The sequence below is a fragment of the Cydia pomonella genome, chromosome 7 (genome assembly GCF_033807575.1).
Source record: "Cydia pomonella isolate Wapato2018A chromosome 7, ilCydPomo1, whole genome shotgun sequence".
Taxonomy (NCBI): domain Eukaryota; kingdom Metazoa; phylum Arthropoda; class Insecta; order Lepidoptera; family Tortricidae; genus Cydia; species Cydia pomonella.
Window position 1 is genome coordinate 19,636,982 of NC_084709.1, and position 22,341 is coordinate 19,659,322.

At 37.3% G+C, this 22,341-nt stretch overlaps 1 protein-coding gene across 9 annotated transcripts in view; it reads right to left on the reverse strand.

Annotated features, from left to right (window-relative positions):
* Positions 1 to 22,341, reverse strand: part of LOC133520104 (polypyrimidine tract-binding protein 2) — a 673,469-nt gene that overhangs the window by 137,325 nt on the left and 513,803 nt on the right. The window contains exon 1 of one of the 9 annotated variants that reach the window (XM_061854417.1): positions 5,729 to 5,994. The exons of the other annotated variants lie outside the window; for them this stretch is intronic. Coding sequence (XP_061710401.1) covers positions 5,729 to 5,800 — 72 coding nt within the window. The 5' untranslated portion in view covers positions 5,801 to 5,994. Of the gene's footprint in view, positions 1 to 5,728; positions 5,995 to 22,341 lie in introns of those variants that run through there. 9 annotated transcript variants of the gene reach the window in all.

The window sequence follows — 22,341 nt, forward strand, 5'->3', positions numbered from 1 at the left end:
ATTTCGCCGATTTAGGGCGTGTGTTACGACACCTCGCTCGTGGTGTATCGGTTTAATCTACAGGAAGATCTAATTTGCCGCCGGATCACACCGGTCTTTCAATGTATTTAAAACATTTCTGATGCTAGCTTAATAAATCAACTCACTGATGAAAGTAAACAGCATTTCTCATCTCCATTATTCAGCAGTTCAGATGGACAAAGTTGCTTCGCTAAAAGCGATTCCGGTTATAGCGACAGGGCACTAAGCTCCATAACTTTCTATGTATAAGTAGGTATACCGTCAGGGGCCAAAACGGTGTATATCACTTAGTAGTGATGCGCTGAGATATTTTACGTTCCCGGGATGATCCCAATGCGCATTCCTCTCTTCTTGAGAACTATCAAACATGAAAACAAAATTAATTTAGTATTTATTATTTAAGAGGGAAGAATAGCTTTGCGATCCTAGCGAAAAAACGGTACTTTTTCTATGAAATTCCATTTCGGGAGAAAACGCTACTAACTTCCACTAACTAAATCTTAACAACTCTTTGATTTTAATGTCGATCGCTTCAGCATAATATATTCTAGGTTTATAGGTGTCGCTATAAAAAAATGTATTACGAATTTTGAAACAAAAGGAAAACCTATAAACCAAGTTTTTAATTGTGTCAATAGCATACTAAAAAATTATGGATAATGGAAAATATTTAGAAGTGGAAAAACGTTTTCTCTGTTTGTATGGACGATCACGTGGTATACTTCACTCTTAATGCATTTAGGCAACACACGAATAGAAACATGCCCATAAAATTGTCGAAATTCTTGTGTTTAACTTTTTTATTTTCCGAAAGTATACGTAATTTGCATTTATTTTAATATGTAAGCAAATTCGGGATAAGGGACTGCTACATTTATATTAATTAAAGAAGATTATGTGTTACATTGTTATATGATTATATGATAATGTGTTACATTCCGCCGAGTCTTGAATATTCCCAGGACTGTACAAAACCACTCGTGTATATACGACATTCTAGCCACACAGTACACGTATAAAGACTAGCACACCTATACTTGGTATACACGTACTTTGGGAACACCGGGTCCGTCAGAGCGGTATCAATTTCCGGACTTCCACTGCTGTTTGATTTATGTTTGCTATGACTTTTGTGTTCTAACAAACCCACTAGCTGGATTATGTTCCTTTTTAAGGATTGCACTTTTCATGTATGGAATGCAAACAAAATATTTGATATGGTCCGGATTTATTGGTTTATTTTATTTGTCGACGTGGAAAACACAGGATGGGAATTTTTCTTTTATTGGTTCAATAAAACTAAATGAATGGATCAAATACCAATACCCGATAAAACATAGCTCGATTCAATGCAGATTATTAAAAGGCTCTTTTAACAACACGTAATTTATTGGTACAGCCATAGAGACTGTACCTGATACCCTAAACATAGAGACTGCCAAAATAATACCAGATATTGTAACATACCTGTATATTTAGGAATAAGAATGTTTTAAAGAATGAGGATGCAGTGATGACGTACGGCATAGAAACGTGGTCGCTCACAATGGGCCTCATAAGAAAGCTTGAGGTCACTCAAAGAGCAATGGAGCGAGCTGTGCTCGGAGTTTCCCTGCGTGATCGAATCCGAAATGAGGAGATCCGCAGGAAAACCAAAGTTGTCGACATAGCTCAGAGAATTGCCAGACTTAAGTGGCAGTGGGCATTGCTCGCAAAACCGATGGCCGATGGGGCAGAAAGGTTCTCGAGTGGCGACTACGTACCGGAAGACACAGCGTGAGAAGGCCCCAGACTAGATGGACCGAAGATCTGATTAAAGTCGCGGGAACCCGTTGGTTGAGGACAGCGAATAACCGTTCGTTGTGGAGATCCTTGGGGCTGGCCTTTGTCCAGCAGTGGACGTCTTTCGGCTGAGGTGAAAGAATACGGACATCTTGGACCAATAGGGCGGCCAATTTTTATAAGTTATTGACTGCATTTTTGACTAAGAAAATAATTTTGTCAGAATCATTAAAGTAACAGGTAAAATTTTGAATGTTCTTATAAATTCATAGAAAACTAGCTACGACTTGATTATTTATTTAAAACTGTAACAAATACGGACAATGTAATTCAGTTAATAATTCAACAGTCAATAATAAGATCATGTATCAATAATTAGATTCAATTAACAACATTGGCTATGCATTCTTAATGCAGCGAAGATCAGGGTAATGCAGCATCCTCCGGGACGTGCATACAATATCAGTTAATTATCTACAATTATTGAATTGTACGTGGTGGTTCGTGCATTTGATTCCGCCGCATTGAGACAGTAATATTACATTACATTGTTGTAATTAGATAACGATGTTCCTGACTATGATTAATTGTTCTTTGGAGCTGTCAAATGTCATTGCTGTATCTATAGTAGGTATCTACTTTTTGACCAAAAGGTATATTGTCTTAAATACGACGTAAAACAGTTTTTGATGAAATGCCTAATCCTTAAGAAAAGTGACAGTTTTTTTTTTAATATTAAGTAGCATTTCAAATAGAATTGGTATTTTGAGGAGCTACAGCCATTAATTTGTTATAATACTTAGACTTATTATATACCTACTTAGACTTGTAATACTACACACTTTATGGAATAAACTGCGTATATTTCTTGTGATAATTTTAAAAGCTGTATGATCAGTATCTTCTATGTATTGTTGTTTGTAAAGAATTACGTAATGATATTTATTCAAATTCCTTTAAGTGTATTACAGAATACATCTTTCACAATTTTGTAAGTAGTGCACATCTGTCATGTAGTTAAAACTTATCGCACACAACACAATCCTAGCCCCACACAAGAAGCAAACTCTCGAAACGGAAAACGCCTCCATTTGTTTTACTTACCGCCGTGTGAACGCCACAAACTACCACATTGCTGGGCGCAGGTACGAGCCCTCGGGAAAACCAGTGTAACTATCCCCTTATTCATGAATCTTAACAACTAACTAGTTAAAATATATTGTCTATCTAACCAACACGAACACCAAAGGACAAACGAATTATAGCTATTTACGGATTGCAGAAGTCTTGCTATAACGGCAAAAGTTTTCATTTTTGGAGGATTTTTTTAACCTTAATTTTGGTGCTTATTGGATAAGAAAATGTCGAGACTAGTAATAAAAAAAATATTGAGATTTTTATGTCAATTTTAGTTTCCTGTACTCAGGAAATAAATAATTATAAAATCACTACACCTTATAAAACGTGCCCCGTCGCGTCTGACTGTATGTTCGCGATAAACTCAAAAAGTACTATACAATGTACTATACGACTGATGCTTGAGGAAAGTTTAAAAGTGTATAATTTGTTTAGGTTTTGTGTAACTCGTGCAAAGCCGGGGCGAGTCACTAGTTTATAAATAAGATTAACAAACAAAATTATATACTGATATACTGAGCGAGGCAAAACCCTTGAAATGTACTACGGCAAAGCCAAAAAGGAATGATCATGATTTAATACATTATGTATATTTTATCGGGACCATATTCCACACTATGTATCTTGTATGTACAGTACCTTCGATTTACTGATTCGATATTGTTTTTCTTTCACTTCCATAGAAGTGGATCCTTCACTGGTCTCACATATATACTGGTTAATATGACTATTATTGCAATTGCAATAACTCAGGAGCAACATGACTAGCATGAACGTGAGAACACAAAAGTATACGGCGACGTAAAAGTGCTACAGGCAACAGCTAATGCTCAGAAACACTTCTCAGGTGTTGCCAACACAACCATTTAGTGATTAATGCTTATGCCGTGACGCGACGGATCTGGTATGAAGAGATATAAACAGTTAGTGTATTAGGTGGGTTGTGTTTTGACGGGCAATGTTCAAGTCCATATCTTCTAAGTAAAGGCAAAAAATCAGGATTTTGCAGGAGAGCGGTTCAAATGTGCAACGGAACGTAAATTTCTTATTTCTTAATGTATTTCCATAACATTTTGGATTTGTTCCGGTGATCTCTCAGAGATTGTCTGCATAAATGATTTTTATTTTTATTTTATTTTATTTTATTTTATTAATGTAATTCCAAAATTTATTGCAGTTTATGATATACAGATAGTACACGCGTATTTTAGCGGAGATTATATTTGATCCAGTATACGACAAAATTTGTAAATTTTTAGGATTAAATTTGATTCGAAGTGTAATTGTATGTTACCTAATATCAAAGCATTTAAAATGTATAAAGTATTTGTAATTTGAATTGTTATTATCATTATCGTTTTTTTACCATGTCGATCTAGTGAGTTGTATCAGTATGCCTCACTTTTTTTACCCTCCTCCGCATTTTCTGTCCCGCGTACTGTGATGCAAGTGACTTGCCTCAGTATACAACGTTCGAATATATAAAATGATGTTAGTTGCATCCAAATACGTCACTTTATTTCAAAAACGAATATTAAAATCACCATAAAATTTCAGTAAGGTAAATATGGGTATTTTAATCATAAATATGTTAAAATCGAAAATCATAAAATTGTCACTTGCCTCAGTGTACTTAGAAGGTAAGTATAAAAGTGAAGTCCTACTATATACGAATAAAAATGTGCATATAAAGATGCATTCGGGTGGATCAACGGTTTTTGTTGTTATACTGTCCGGTCAGCCAGGCGACAATACTATCATAGTTTGTTAGGAGAAATGTTATATCGCGATACCATTGAAACTGCTAAAAAATAATGCTATTTAAGTGTAGGTATAAAATATACGACGATAAATAAAATAAAATTTAGGTAATTTTCCCCGAGTGGCTACCAAAACCCCGAACACTGCTCATAACTGAAATAAAAATGCTGTTTGGCTATTTTCTATACCAGAAATCCAAGGTTTTAAGAGTGACCCATGCAGGCTACCGTATCCATGGCAACGAGTGACAAGAAAAAGTTGATTCACCCATTTGTACTTTCGCAAAAACGACTCAACAGATTTGGGTGAAATTTGGCACACAGATAAGTTATCTTGAATTAAAGCTTATAGTTTAGTTTGTATTTCGTCAATTATTAATATACTAGCCCGCCTCACCTTAACACATATATCGTATTTATATCCTAAGCTACTATTTATTATACGGAAACATTTTTATTTTTGAAAGATGACAATTTATTGAATAATATATTATGGTACCTTAGACTTTATGTCTTTCATTGTTATTTCAAGCACATAAAGCGTAAATCCTAGTGTAGTATAACATTCATAATTTTACAGACAATATGATCATATTCTTCTTTATCAATACTAAGTTTATAAACTACTTCTACTAACAATATTTATTATAGCGTGACTGAGCTAAAATCAATAAAAAATATTTTATATTTAATCAAAAACAAAAGTATAGGTATGTCGATATAGATATACTTCCAAACATATCAAAACACTCGCACGTACTACGGGAAAGGAAATGTTTTTATAACATTGTATCTATACGTCAAATTATTGTTACGAAACATTGATTGATGAGTAAGTTTTTAGCTTTTTCCTAAACGAGTTCAGATCTTTTGTACTGCCTTAATACAGGGAGCGTTATTTATTATGTTGTCAAAAGTGATCAATGAGGACCGATATAATTTATGTAAAAGACACAATAAGGTCGATATTAAAGCACATTGTCATGTTAAAATACTGTTCATTTATAAAACATATTACAAAATCTTACCTGATCGGCCAAATCACGCTCGTCATGGGTGTAACGCAAACCAAAACGGGACAAACTTAAACTAAACACCATTTTCACTTCATAAGAGAAGAATAGTTATAGAAAATAGTTTAGAAATATTGTTTTAAATAAGAATGAAACACATCGTAGGAATAGATAAGCGAGCGAAAGAAGAATGACGTTTCAAAAGTCACAACAAATGTACCCGCGGTGTTAAAAATAAAAGACTACCGCGCCATTTTTTTTGCGCTTTGAATACTTGCCGATTTGCCATAATGCCAATTAATGTTTTTTATGCGTTCTTTTTTTATTTTCAACCTTTTAAACAGTCTATTCTTTTAAATAATAAAAATGAATCGTGTGTATTTCTTATGCTACGTACACATGTTTAATGAGTTAACGTAGATGCAGATATAAGGCTGAATGCGATTGCAATATGTACACATGTTTAATGAGTTAACGTAGATGCAGATATAAGGCTGAATGCGATTGCAATATCGCTTGCTCGTTCTAACGCATAACCAATATTCGGAATAATAAAGAGTACTTTGACTTTTTCGACCGTAGATTTATATCTATTCGCGATATTGTAATCGCATTCAGCCGTATATCTGATTCATAATAATTTACTTATGTAAATTTAATTTCATTAAATTGATAATGTTATTAATGTTGCTTTAGATGCCCAAAGGGCAAACGTCTAGAAATAGGAGCCCCGGGAATACATTACGATCGGTCGCCGATATATATCTATAAGAGTGAGAGTGACTAGATAAAATTGCAATCATCATCTGTACAGTATAATTCACTTTACTTGTACGTTACACGAATGGCTGGATGTATATTTTTATTCTTTCTAACGAGCATCGAGCCGTTTTCTCGCAGTTAGGTTGTTACATATAATAATCGTACTGGAAACTCTCGGGCCAGCGGAGCGGAGGTGCCATGAGATAAACACGCGAATCTAGATCCCGAGCTACGCAGTCTAGGCAGGAAATCTAGAAATGCATGTTCTAGTTTAAATTACCGCTTATTGTAGAATTGTTTGTGAAAGGATTAGTTAATACAGTGGGGTTGCCCGCCAGATGGCGTCAGCATGTTTTAAATGTCAATCCTACGAATAGTGTCAAATTCTTGTTTTTTTTAAATTTATGGTTTGGATGTTTTTCTTTGAGGTCAAACCTTTAAGTGATGTACATTTGCCATCAGATATATTGGAGCGGCCAAGGTGCTCAAAAATATCTGAACACGCCTCTATTTTCAAAATGCTTGTGTGCGTGTTCAGATATTTCTGAGCACCTTGGCCGCTTCGATATATCTGATGACGACTGTACTTAGTTAAAATATGAAGTGAACGAAAATTTGATTAAGTGTAACTGTGTGCAATGGTGTATGCAGTTGGCTGGTTGAAAAGTCAAATCTACATGCTCGGTGTGCAAGCACTTTATAAAAACTACCTGTAATAAATAATTTTGTACGTTTTTACCTATTTTTTAACATTATGAAGCATTGATCAGACCGAAAACTACCAGGCAAGCATAAAACAACACGAAACAGACGTCAATTACAAGCCGCTCTGTAACATTGTTCCTAAAGCGGTGATCGAATTCCGATTGCAGGACGCATCTGTCCGCTAATGAACGATGGAATCAGAGACAAGTAAAATAGAGACTGTTAATCTTCCATCTGTTAATTCGCAATACATGTGTAGCCTAGCCTTTCATAGAAAATATCCTCTCAAGTATGGACAACACCCAACACTATTATATAGTAAACTCGGTTACTCGGTGACTGAAAGGCTCCGAGAGTACTCGGGTCTTTTCTGTCTTTACCTTTTGTACTTCATCTTTTAAACTCAGAATTACTAGTTTTGTCACAAGTGGGGTACATATTAAACCAAATTCAGAAGGACCTAGCATAAACACGCAACTCCAATGGTGGTCACCCCGTGGTATCAAAAATTGTATATGCACAATAATTCCCTGTGGCAGGTTAAATGGTAAATGCAGGCTCACCACCTGAACAGAGCACAACTTCAAAAGCTCTGAACAACAAGGACGTGATATTTAGAGATTAACATGATACTCGTACATCGTCATCAGCCCTGCCTGTATCAGTCCACTGCGGGACATAGGCCTCACGCCACTCAACTCGTACCTCAGCTCTCATCCTCCAATCACTGCCTGCTGACTTTCGGGTTTAGAAATTAGCAGTTTGTATCACCTACTCGTCACCGTCGGACACGTGCACCGTCTAACTGCAGTTAGTTCTGACACCTACGTGTCCTATCCTTAATTGCAAATGCTTACACAAAGGCGAGTCGAAGTACGATACAAGTACAGTGAGCTCAAAATCCGTAATAACTATGCGTAATAGGAGAGGGCTGTTATAATGGTTAGACTAAGACATCGACTCGCGAGTGCTACGGCAGCGTTTGGAATGACACCTGTGTACTTCAAATGTAACGCCTCAGAAAAGCCGTTTGGGGTTTTACATCTACGGCCGTTTAAGGGCCGGGGACATTTTACGTGGGATGTGTCGACGTATGTTCTGTATATTATCAGATGTCCCATACAATATTTGGCGGCAATCTTATACTAATTGCCTGGATCGTCAAACACAAATTAAGCTTGAAATCGTATGTTTTTTATGTACAATCCACAAAAGTATCTACTGTTCTGTAACAGCTTAACAAAAGTGATGGTTCTTTATGTAGAATAATTAAGATGGTAAAATATATACCTTTGAACGTGAATTTCGAAATTAATCTCTAGTTGGAAAAGTTATCCGGAATATCAGATAATTTTGGCGCGTTATTTCATCCCCTACTATTGATGCTGACTGTTCATAGAAAACATACGATTTCAAGCTTATATTATACATATGTCCAATCACGGGATACTATTTACAAGGAAAATATTTGTAGGTTATTAGTTTGTTAATGTGAACTGTTAAAAGTGCCATCTTCACGATATCAAAAACTCGCTACGACACTTTAAATATACTATGATTAAGGCTATTTGTTAAACGGTAGGTTTTAGGAATTCTTAGGCTTTATATAATTAAGTAAGGGTCAATTTATACCTGTCAAATATGTGATTTTACTACATTTCCACTATAAGTACTTTTAATTAACTTAAATCAACGGGCGATCTGATATGGGTGCACAAACAATAGGTTTATTATTATTAAAATTCGAGTCCACTCCAATACCACTTCTAACAAATAAAAACTATGCTTAATTAATTTCGTTTCAAGCAGAAACGTTTGCGAACGATGCTATTAAGCTTAGAAACAAATTAAAAATTAATTTAGTATGGGATAGCGCATCGTTACTGGTGATTTTCCAATACGACTTGGAACTTCGGCAGCCGTTTGAGAAGTGTAAATCTCTTACGGGTAGATGTCGCTAGAGCCTTCCTCTAAGGCTATAATATGGTAGAAATTTTCGCAGCATTGGGTACGGTCTTGGCAGCTCAAATAACAGAGCACTGGGTTAGTGATCCTATGGTCGTGGGTTCAAGTTCTACCTAAGACAGTGAATTTCGATTTGTTTTGACATTTCCACTTTTAATTTGTTTCTCAGCTTAAAAACTATAAGTACTTACTATTATAAGAAAATATATTTTACTCAACATAAAGTATTTCAATATGTAAAGAGACCTTCTAGTAAGTAGTGTGTCAGAAGGCTTTGCTCTTCCAATTGATAACTAGTAGTGTTTTCAACAGCCTCCTAGCCAAGTCGTTAGTGCTTCTGAAGCAAGAAGGCCCCGTTTGTATCTCGGTCAGGGCATTTATTTGCGTGTTTATCACGAATATTTTGTTCTTGAATACGGATGTTTTCTATGTATCTTAGTAAGTGTTTATCTATATAAGTATTATAGCTTACGTTGGCTGGGACATGTGCATCGAATGCAACTTTCTCGTTTGCCTCGGCGTGTTTTACTTGGCGCCATAGCTGAAGCCAAGAGAAGCGTCGGTCGGCCTATGTTACGGCATAAGGACTGCGTCAAGCGAGACATGCACGCCTTCAACATCCCAGTTCATAAATGGGAGGAGCTTGCCGAGGACAGAGATAAGTGGCGCAAACTGGTGTTCGACGGACGTAAAATCCATGATGAGGCTTGGTTTAAGACACTTGCTAGTAAGCGAGCCAAGCGTCATCAGCCCGACACCTGTTCGCCACGGACACACTACACCTGCCTGGCTTGTGGTCGTGTTTGCCGCTCCCGTATTGGCCTATACAGCCATGAAAAGCGCTGCCGCGCAACCTGGCACTGTTTGTATTCAAACACTACTATTGTCTGTAATAGACTCAAAGGCCAATGAATATAAGTATGTATATCGTCCCCTAGTAACCAATGTTTGTATTGCTTAGTTGGCTAGGTCGGTCTGTGTAAGATTTTCCCGTAAGTTGGTCACAGTAATTACAATGTAAAAATAAGTCTTTGTAACAATAAAAGAAGCAACGTAATAAGTACAACATCATTAACGAGGAAGATTGCCCTGCGACCGGTGAACTGACTCAAGTATTCATGGGCATGAATAAGTGATTGGGATGCGATCACATTAGCCCATTTCAATGATTGGGATAACTCTAATGTATGAGTTTTGGTTTTTAGTAGTTGGGTTCATTAGGAAAGAAAAGGGTACGTTCTCAACACATACTCGTATTATTGAATCGTTAGATAAACCAAAAGGTGAAAACAAGACCAACTTTGTAGGTACTTTCTAATTTTTTTATATACCAATTGTGACAGATTCAAGTAAATTGACTCAAGTATTCATGGGCATAAGTGATTGGAATGCGATCACATTAGCCCATTTATTGAAATTAATGATCGGGATAACTTTAATGTATAAGTTTTGGTTTTTGGTGTTTGGGTATATGGTTCACTAGGAAAGAAAAGGGTCCATTCTAAAGACACATTATTGAATAGTTACAAAACAAAGAGGTCAGAATATTACCAACACGCTATATGTACCTATGACCCGATTGCTACAAAAGAGAGGTAATTTTTTTTCGCTGTTAATGATATAAGTATTGGTTTTTTGGAACGCAATTAAAGTCTTCGGGTTGGTTGACAAATTTTTACTACTTTTGATAACAATTGTGATTATACAAATACAAATACAAATACAAATACAAATAATTTTATTGAAAACAGTATAAGTACAGTGTTAGCACTTAAAGACTAAGGATTAAGGATAAGGAAAAGTTTACAAATGCCTGAACTAGGAGTTCCTGTGTTTCAGGCAGAATAGGACCATATTAATTAATTTGTAATTATTCACTTAATTATAATTATAAATAGTACACAATAAAAATCTGGTAGGGTGATAACCTTAACAAAATAACTTATTTATGTATTCTATATCAAAGTACAGTAAGAAATCATTTTACGGCTATTAGTAAGTTCTCTGTATCATCGTATGTCATTTTTTGAAGGGCGCGTCGTAGAATATGACAGAGATGTGATCGCATTAGCCCATTTCAGTGATCAGAACAATTCTAATGTATACGTTTTGGTTTTTGGTCTGAGCTTTAATGAATTGTTGAAAACAATGAAGTCGAAATTTAATACCAATTTTATACTAGTCATTAATTTTTCGCATGAATGGTAAGAGAGAGACGTTTTTTCATGTGTTTGGGAGACAGTTTTATACAAGTATTTATGTATATTATATGCATATAGATATATCGTCTCCTAGTACCCAAAACACGAACCTTTAATGAGCTTATTGTAGGACTAGATCGCACTGTGTAAAATTTAGCTATAATACATATTTATTTATTATTTATTTGTTCCTCTAGAAAGCTATTCAGCTTTTGGGCTAGTTGTCAAATTACTATTTGAGTAAGTGAAGTAAATCGGCTCAAGTAAAATGGGCATGAATAAGTGATGGGGATACGACCACATTAACCCCGACTTCAATGATCAGGATAACTTGTACGCTAATGTATAAGTTTTGGTGTTTGTACTATTGACACTTTAGGGAAGAAAAGGGTCTGCCCCATAGACATTTTTACAAGCTTTTATTAACTGTTAAAAAACAAAGAGAGATATATTTTCTTATTACTATCGGAAAATATACATAAAGTATCTGCGCTAAAGAAGGCCCGTTTCTTACGCTTACCTATTTTCAAAATGTCATACTTTTATATGCGTTAATGGGTTCAAAATTTGTGGCCGTGTCCGTTAGTTCTATGGACTGCAAGTTCATATTAAACATAAGAAAAATAAAAATTACGATGTGCCGTCTTTGTTGCAGGTACAGTCAATGTATTAAATATCGACACAGACAAAGTGCCAAAAATGTATACACGACCTTATTGCTCATACATTAAAGTACTTGTAAGCCGTCACTGAATAGGTACAAAATTATGACCATTCCTGAACCAACCGCGTCGTCAAAATTGTTGATAAAGTAATTGGAATACTTTCCTTATTTACACACACATATTTGAACATAGTCTGTACTTCTTCCAAACATAAATTTTACACATGCGTCAGACAACAAAGGCTTCTTCAAATATTCCTTTCCTTCGTAATCAAAGTGCTGCGTTCGGGAGATAAGAATTCTCAACGCTCGGAACATTAACTGTGGATGTCTAGAACAGGGGAATAATTTCACTCACTAAGTTATTTATCAAAATTCCCAGGAAAGAAGACGCACCCAATTTTATCACCGCAACCGAGGACTACCTCTCATAGAATTCGCATTATCCTATACCACTTAATCGAGCAATATTTGTATTAACGCAAGTAGCAAATGTAAAAACTCGCAATAAACACTTATCAATGTGTAAGCAGGCCCGAAATGTGATCGCCAGACACACTTACCCGAATTGACCTTACTTCTCAAAGTTCTTCTTGAGTTCCCAAAAATAGCTTCATCGATCATAACGGTTTTCGGTTCCCTTTTTCACGAAGACGAGATATCGGCTAGCCCTTTCTCGCTTTTTCCCGAAAAAACGAACGCCTGAGGTTTTTTACGAGCAATTTCGACAGAACTGGAATTTGTCGGACAACTACGAAGTTACGTCTCATAACATTTTACACTTCAAGTTTATCACATATTTTATCGCCGGTAGACAACTTCTGTTGATATTGTTAGTATGCGCGTGCACCAATAGTAAATTTGGTTGCTAAGTTGCTACTGAATGTCACATTTCTCTTATTTGTGTTTAGCCAGAGATACATTTAAACTATTATCAGCATAGTAAAATTGTATATCTGTCCTACCTTTTTCAACTTTATGTGTATAAGTAACTTGTTAAACCAACACTTATAATGTAACACCATTTGTAAATTGTATTTGTATAGTTGTTTGTTATCCCTTAAAACAATAAAATTAATTACTTAATTTGGGAGCGTTAATGCGAGGAAATCGTGTGTTTTCTTATAGATATGCTCTGTCTATAGCAAGTTATCTGTGATCACCACGGTACGCGCTCTATAATTTATGCACCTACGCGGGAATACCCGATTCAGCAAAGCGGCAGTCGTGTTCGTATAAATACAATTCAGGTGGATGTAAAATTCGGTGCGATTGTGTTTTTGGGGTGACAATGAACGTGTTCACAACCCCTAAAGCGCACTATTTGTCTTTCATCTGCTATTTTGTGTTGTCGATAGAATTCGGAATGTTTTGGTAGTCTGACCAACCATATCTGTTACTAAAAAAACAAAGTAAATTCACCACTTTTTTCAAACTTGTGGGCCTGTTTTTCAAATTTGTTAGATGTGTGGGTAATTTATTTGAATTACGTTACCGTGGTGGCAGCTTAACTCTTCGTGTGGCAAACTCTCACAGCGGGTCTGTCAATTTGAAATTTAATTAATTGACATAAAATTAAAATTCTAACAACTAATACTGTGAATGACACTTGAAGGGTTAAAGAACAGTACTTTAAAGTCTGGTTTACCACTAATGTCAGGCGGTGGGCAATGAAGTTCCTGATTTTCGAGTAGAAAGTGCTGGGTTTTAGTCACAAAACTCTGCACTTTCTACTACTAGTTTATGTATTAAGTAAATTATTACATAAATATTTAACATAATACAAGTCAGCTTCATGCAGGCAAGCTTTGAACCTGTTCGTAATTGACCATAATAACTTTTTATCAACCGCGGCAGTCAAACGCTACATCTTTTTTTTATATACTACATCGGTGGCAAACAAGCATACGGCCCGCCTGATGGTAAGCAGTCTCCGTAGCCTATGTAAGCCTGCAACTCCAGAGGAGTTAAATACGCGTTGCCGACCGTACATCCGCCGAGTTTCGTTCTCATTTTAAAACTACGTGTTCGATTGTAATGAAACTTTGCACATAGAATGACATGAGATATATCTATGCTTGTAATTAGTTTATATAGATCCAGCTTATAAAAAAAAAAGAGCAAAAACAAGTTTTTTATGAAAAATTTAAACTCGCTGTATTTTTTTAAATTATGGTATCTGAAGTTACATAAACTAATTACAGGCATAGATATGCCTTATCCTATTGTAAATACAAACAAGTTTCAGAGCAATCTAGCTTGTCGTTTTAAAATGAGAGCGTAACTACGTTTGTATGGAGAACCGAGCTTGCGTACAAAATTTTCATTTCCATTTAGGTATCATGTAAACCAACTTATAAGTCTACATATTATTTCAAAACAGTGTAACAAAGCTCACATTTCGTGAGTTAGTTTCAAAATAATAGTAACTGTAAGTTTCGCAGTACAATTCGGTTTGTATTCCTGTGTTATTTGAAGCATAGCAAGAGTTCACAAACTCTAAAAGCAAATGCAATATTCGCAAAGAATGATATTATTTATTCAAGAATATCTCACACATGTACCGTATAACGCTACATAACACGATAGAACGGTCCGTACGATTTTTCCTTGACTCAGAATCTTATCCTGATTTTTAAAATACGATACCAATGTCAGCGCATCTCTGTCACATCAATAGATGAGTGCGAGCGTCCGTACTGATATGAGAATCATATTGAAATCATTTTTTTTTTTTACATTTATGGCCTGGATGCGAGTTCTTTAAGCCAATTGAAATTTTAGTGGACTTAAGTAAAATGCACTGGTTTTCTTTGAGAAACAAAATGTAATCTGTCAAATAGTAAAAATAGACAAAAACGGTATAAAAAACCATGGACAAAAATAAGTAAAAAAAGGTAAAATTATATAAAAGGTTGTGCAGTCTTGCACATTCTCCCCTTTTTTAAAGAGAAACAGAAACGGGAACTTTAGCGAGCTTTTTGAGGGGTCTCCGTAAAACCCCTGCGGCGGTGGCGATATCTGCTACTCTTACTATCCCGTCTCTACCGGGGTACAATGCGGTAATACGACCCTTGGGCCACGAGCCTCTAGGCAGGTTGGAGTCACACACTATTACGACGTCGCCCACTGCAATATTAGGTGGAGAGCCTCCTCCGGTGCGTGGTGACAAGCAAGGCAGGTATTCTTTCACCCAGCGCTGCCAGAAGTGGTCAGCAAGTCTTACTGCTCTGCGCCACTTGTTCCTGCTGAGAAGATCCGCCTCGGTCAGGGTAGCGGGAATAGGGCGTCCAGATGGAGATGTGAGTATAAAATGGGCCGGTGTTAAAGCCTCATCAGCATCGGAATCGAGTGAGACATGCGTAAGTGGTCGCGTATTGACAAGGGCTTCAGCCTCTGCTAACAGTGTGCTTAAAACTTCGTCTGAGGGAGCCTGTTCTCTGAGGGTCACTTTCAAAGCTTCTTTGACACTGCGAACTAATCGCTCCCACGCTCCACCCATAAAAGGTGCTGCGGGAGGAATAAAACGCCAATTGATTGATTCGTTGGCAGCAAAATCTTCAACAGAGTCGCCGTAAAGAGCTCGTAACTCCCTGTTTGCTCCAACAAAGGCTGTTCCGTGGTCTGACCAGATCTCTTGTGGTGTTCCTCGACGAGCAATAAAACGGCGTAGACACATTATGGCCGCGTCTGTCGTTAAACTGTGTACCACTTCAAGATGTACGGCGCGTATGACAAGACACGTAAATAGGGCAACGTAGCGTTTCTCCCTTCTGCGACCAACTGAAACAAGGACGGGTCCAAAGTAGTCCAGGCCGACAAAGGAAAAGGGTCTTTGATGATGAGCCAATCGACACTCCGATAGATTTCCCATCGGTGGCGTGAATGTTCTGGCACGGCGTAGTTTACAAAACTGGCAATCATGGGCTACTGATCGGGCAGCATTTCTAAGACCTAAAATCCAAAATCTTTGGTGGAGCTCGTTCAAGACTTTTTCTTTGTTCGCATGGCCAGCTTTTTGATGATATCTGGCTATTAAGAGGCGTACTGCCGGATGCTTTCCGTCTAAAATCAGCGGTCGCTTAACTTCATCAGTGACGCCTGCGGCTGCCGCTATACGACTGAACATTCGAAGTTGATCGTTGTCATCTAAGAAGGAGGACAGTTTGAAAAGGCGGCTGCTTCGAGGCAACGGGTCTCGGTTCTTTATCCGCAAGATATCTTCTTTGAAGGAATCCAGTTGGCTTTGCCGTAAAATATGGGATTCTGCTAGGCTTATATCGCTCGCGGTTATTTTCAGTGGGATATTAGGAGAATTAGAAGTACCAGGAGAGGATGTGCAAGTTGGACGGAAGGTACATAAGAGTCCTTCATGACGAGGAAGGTTGAAGTTTACGTCTCGTCTTCTCATACTACGCATTCGCAATAATGATATGAATAAATGCGCCTTTGCCGTTGCTCGCACCATTCTCAGCCATGAGCTGAATCGACTTGGATCCGCAGAGACTGGTACGGGCAGATCAGTCTCGGTGATAAGATGAGTGATATTTTTATACTCTTCGCGGCCTAGTCCGCTAACATCAATTTGAGGTTCAGCGGGCCAGTCCGAGGAAAGGAGAAAGCTGGGTCCTGAGATCCAGCGAGATTCTGGAGAGAGCACAAAGCGTTTGACGCGTGTGGCATCATCGGCTACGTTTAGGTCGCTCGGTACCCAGTGCCACTCGCTGATGTTTGTAAGCTCTAGAATCTCGCCTACTCTATGAGATATAAAAGGGTTTAAGGGTGCGCGCATCACTACGAAGCCAACCCAGCGCAGTCATCGAGTCGCACCAGAAAACTCGTCTCATTGGCTTCAGTCGGTGGGCTTCGCATATCGACATGGCAAGGCGCGCAGCTATTAGAGCACCTTGAAGTTCTAAACGGGGAATGGAGACAGGCCTGATTGGAGAAACACGGACTTTACTGCAGATGAGGGAGAGTCTTACATCACCATTCACATAAAGAAAGCGCCAATAGGCCACAGCAGCAAAGGCGGATTCACTTGCATCCGAGAATACATGTAATTCGCACCCTGCTACCTCGAGATCGCTCAAGTTATAGCGGCGTGGTATCCTCAAACTGGAAGTGGAGATCAGATCTTGAAACCAAGACTTCCACGCGACGCTGTCACATTGAGAGAGCTCTTGGTCCCAGTTCAAACCCTTGCGCCAAGCGTCTTGAAACATTATACGACCACGAACGACGATTGGTGCAAGGATTCCAAGCGGATCATAAATTCTCATTACGTGCACTAGAACCCCTCGCTTTGTTAACTTCTCCGGCAACACGGTCTCTTTTTTTACACCTGTATTGTGTCTACGCCGTTAAACTGTGTACCACTTCAAGATGTACGGCGCGTATGACAAGACACGTAAATAGGGCAACGTAGCGTTTCTCCCTTCTGCGACCAACTGAAACAAGGACGGGTCCAAAGTAGTCCAGGCCGACAAAGGAAAAGGGTCTTTGATGATGAGCCAATCGACACTCCGGTAGATTTCCCATCGGTGGCGTGAATGTTCTGGCACGGCGTAGTTTACAAAACTGGCAATCATGGGCTACTGATCGGGCAGCATTTCTAAGACCTAAAATCCAAAATCTTTGGTGGAGCTCGTTCAAGACTTTTTCTTTGTTCGCATGGCCAGCTTTTTGATGATATCCGGCTCGAAGGACCAAATTTAGTGGACTTAAGTAAAATGCACTGGTTTTCTTTGAGAAACAAAATGTAATCTGTCAAATAGTAAAAATAGACAAAAACGGTATAAAAAACCATAGACAAAAATAAGTAAAAAAAGGTAAAATTATATAAAAGGTTGTGCAGTCTTGCACAGAAATCATACTTTCACGCTTTCTTAATATACGCGTAAGAATTCTCGGCTAAAGTAAATTCACAAACTGCCACGCTTTCAGATTTGTTTAATCTTTGACTTATAATACGCTTACATCAAAGCTTTTACGGGAATAGAGTTATTTAAGTGAATTATAAGGAACGGTAGAAAATTTTTCGATCTTCTTAGACTACTAAATTACGTATTTTATTTCAGCGATAAATGCCGAAGCAGTTAAAATGAAATTCGCACTTATTTACGTAGTTATTATTTTTTGTTTGTAAAATATGGCGTATTCTCATCTTTCCAATTATTTTAAATAAAGGTTTTCATCTGTTTTTAGCAATCACAGTCTATTTTTTTTAAAGCATATGTCACCAAGTTAAACTTTCATTCCATGGAAGCAAGCCCTTTATTATAATAAGTTCAGTTTTCTCAAGACGATTTCTTCGCAGATAAAAAATATCTTATTACATACCCAGATGCCAAAAAAACTCGCCGGTACGAAATAAAGCCCTTCGGTTTGGATGCCAACTGCTCCTATTTGTAAACGTATTTTTAGGCTATACTCCATTAAAAAAATCTTATAGACACATAAGATGACATAAAGACGTACAAGAGATTTATCCACAATACGAGATGAGCCCTTGAAGTCGCGTCCAATTTCAACAACATTACAAAACTAAGTAACGCTAATTATTCTAAGTGCACAAGTACAAGTACTGACGGCGCCCTAACACTTTACGTGTACCAAATAAATCCATTAACTCAAATTAAATTTTGTAAGAGCAAAAAGTCACACAAGAAACGCATTCCTTCGGATTATTTAAAGCGCGAAAAAAATTCAATGAATATCCTTAAGGCGACGGAATTAAACACGGGAAACTTTTTGTATTTGCTTAGCACTTCACAGCTGATATAAGTGGATTGCTAAAGTTCTAAGGATGAGCATAAAAATGCTCGAGTCGGAAAGAAAAGAAACCGGCATTAGGAGTGTCGCGATAGCGGGAGTATATTTTTGTTAGAAACAACTTCCCGGTAACTAATGGTAGATTAACAGGCGGCCGACTGACGTTTTTATGTGGGCCGTTTATGAGTATACTTACTTGTGTTTGTGACAAATTACTTGAGAGTACGCTGGGTTGTTTAATAGACGGGCCTTCGTGTCAAGGGGCTGGTGCAGTGAGATTAGTTCAGTTTATTGTGCACAAGTTTGTAGGGGACGGTTGTATAATAAGTAAAACATTTGCCCAGTACAAGTTCCGTTCCGTCTTCAAGCAATAGATTAATTGCACTCTCTGGGGAGATTTTCTCGAAGGGGGCAAAGTTGTTGTTTAACCGCTCGTGCTAATATTGATACCCCATCAAGCGAAAGATTCCAAAATTGAACCATGAGCGTAGCGAGTGATTCCAAAAGTAGAATATTGAGCGTTGCGAGGGTTTCAAGGCACGAGGATTATAACAATTATGCCACCGAGTGCAACACAAAAATTTTCACCACACCAACGTGAGCAACGTGATAAACCAAATGAAATCTTTGCCACTCTTGTGGACAAAATGAAACTTCCTCATCAGTTTTTTAACAATCAAGAGAGGCTTTAGGAGCTGGCGTAGTGAAAAAAAAAAGTTCTCAGTGTCGAAAATGCGCATGCGTGACAAAATGCCTGAAGTAGCAAGAGTCCATAACTTACGGAAACCTGATTAAATATTCGAAGTATAACTATTTACATTGTTCTAACATTAGTCGTAATTTTTTTCTTACCTTCAGTGAACATAATATAATATTTACATTTATTTTTTTATTGTTTTACCTAGCACAATACAGTTACACCTTGTCCATTCATTACTCCCGGAGATAAATGTTTATAAGCCATCAAGATAAACTTTAAACTTCGGAGACCCTATGCCGATGTTAATTCCGATAAGAGCCGCAGGTGACGATCAGTTTAGTAGGGTCGAGTTTGCGGTCCAAACTTAGTTAACGGAGGTACAAAAATCGTAAAGTAACGTTTAGTTATCGTTTAGTTGCGTCCTGGTAACTTTTCAAGACGCATTGTAAATTTTGGCGTCAGGCATCTTAATTTATCTCAGCAATTACAAAACTCATGAAAGTATTGTTTGATGGCATCGACTTTATTCCTTCTGTGGCCGATGCACGATTGGTAAAATTTATAGCAGAGAAAATCGTACCAAAGACGCCTCGTTTTCAATCAATATTTTCATTGTACGGGCAAATGGGACCGATTCAAGCCTCGAAATTTTCCGTGTAGATTAGTTTAAAAGTCTAAACACACACTTTAATACTGTCGTTGTTATTTTTCGATTAATTCTTGTTTTTTTACTTTAAACTGTAAAACTCGTTTTTCGGCATACGACCTGGCTGGCGCCAAAGCAAATTTACTACGCGCGAAGTATCGGGATGAGCGCGGGTTCCGGGAAGCAAGCAAGCAAGCGCCGCATTTTTAGACGCTATTGTTTAACGTTCGTCACCTTAACGGTATAGATGAAAAAACACAATGCAAGCCTCATCACCTCTTTAAAATCACTAACACCCTTATAAAATAAAGTCCCTGCCGCGTCTGTCTGTATATATGTATGTTCGCAATAAAGTCAAAAACTACTGAACCAATGTATGCAGTTTTCACCTATCAATAGAACGATCCTTGAGGAAAGTTTAGGAGTATTATGTTGAGGTTTTAAGTAACCCATGCGAAGCCTGGGAGTTTCGCTAATTATGCATAAGAAAAAAGTACAAAAAGAAGATCTTTTTTGTCGCCATATAACACCTAAGAGTGACCTAAAGAGGGTTAAGAGGGGTGATTTTGTCAGTCCAGTATTTACGTACTTTACGGTAGGCAACATAATTTTACGTGTGATCAACTGTCAACATATTTTTAAGCAAGATATTCTCGGAATCATCATCAAACTAATTTTAATATTTGTAATATTATTTAGTACCAGTGTTTAACCGCGACTTCGTTGACGTAGAACTAAGCATTTTTGAACTTTTTTTTTAACCAAGGGATTTAGGTATTTATATTATAAACCTGTGTGACTTGGTCATTTTATCTAAATAATAAATTTGCTTGAACATTATAGCCCTTTATCGATTATTTATATCTTTCTATTAACATAAATACAAATGCATTGCCAAAATGAATCAGCTGTAATATTCCTCAAAAAAACGTTTCAGGTTACTTCACATTAGGGATTCAATACATTTTCGTTGGCAAGTGGTCCCATTCAGTGGGGAAGAGGCATGAATAGATAATATCCATCTGGCTAACTGGGGCCCTATCGTGACTCGGCAGCTCTGTCAAATCAGGTCATAACAACGACAAATACACCTCGCAAATAGAATAGGGAAGTGGTGAAAATTACTTTTGATTTGAGTTTTGTGCTTATAAATTATATCCTATAATTGAAAGGCTTGTATAACAATAGCAAGTACAAAGCGTGTTTTATATTATTTTCTCAATACTCGCACTAAAATGAATTATTAACACAATTAATTAAATTATAATTCAGAACCGCATCGCCGAAATATATTAAAGTTTATCATATCTAAAAACGATTTGACCTCATATTCATGCACTTTATTTCCGCAAAATTTTAATGCCAATTAATCTATAAAACAAAATAAAATAATGAACTGACATGGGCCGGGCTATAAAACACGATTTTATCATACCTCTGGGAGGTTCACGTTCGAATATCGTAATAAAAAAGTCACAGATGTCAAATTTATGACGTTGGACCATTGTAAAGAGATTAAAAGATTTAGTACGGGCGAGGGGCCGCTCTGCAAAACGTAGCAAGCACCTTCGTAGACCATCGGAAGCCCCTACATTTTACGAACTTTGGAACCGCTACGCTACAACGCTACGGGTCCGCTACGATGCGCTTCAAGTTCTACGAGCCATTTTACAAGTTTAATAACGATGTAATCCTTTTCTATTGGCTGGTGTCACGTTCCTTGCTGCTTTTTTGCTTACTCACCCACTAGACGGAATAGAATATTGGGACATACCTGCGAAAAAGGAAATGCATTGTTATTATGTGACAAATAAAATATACAGTATTAAACAACATAATTATTTAACCGTGAGCTTTGCTAAACTTATTAAGAAAAAAGATCGCCTCATTATGGTATATAAGTGCGTACTTCTCAAAAAATGTGTTGATCATTTTTGTCGACAACGGAGTAAATACAACGTGAAATGAAAGCATAAAGCAAGCAGGCGTCCGCACTAATCTACCCTCACTAAATCCGGCCTTAATGTAAGACTTCAGAACAAGAAATTATAAAAAAAGAATTTCCCGTGGGGAGAGACGCCCTATAAACGTCCGTTACCCGGAGAATAAATCACCGTTAGAACTGCTCAAAATAAATAATTTTCTTTATTCATCAAAATTAAAAGGAGCAGTTGACAAAGGCGGCGTTTAATTAAATCCGCTTTTAGTGAG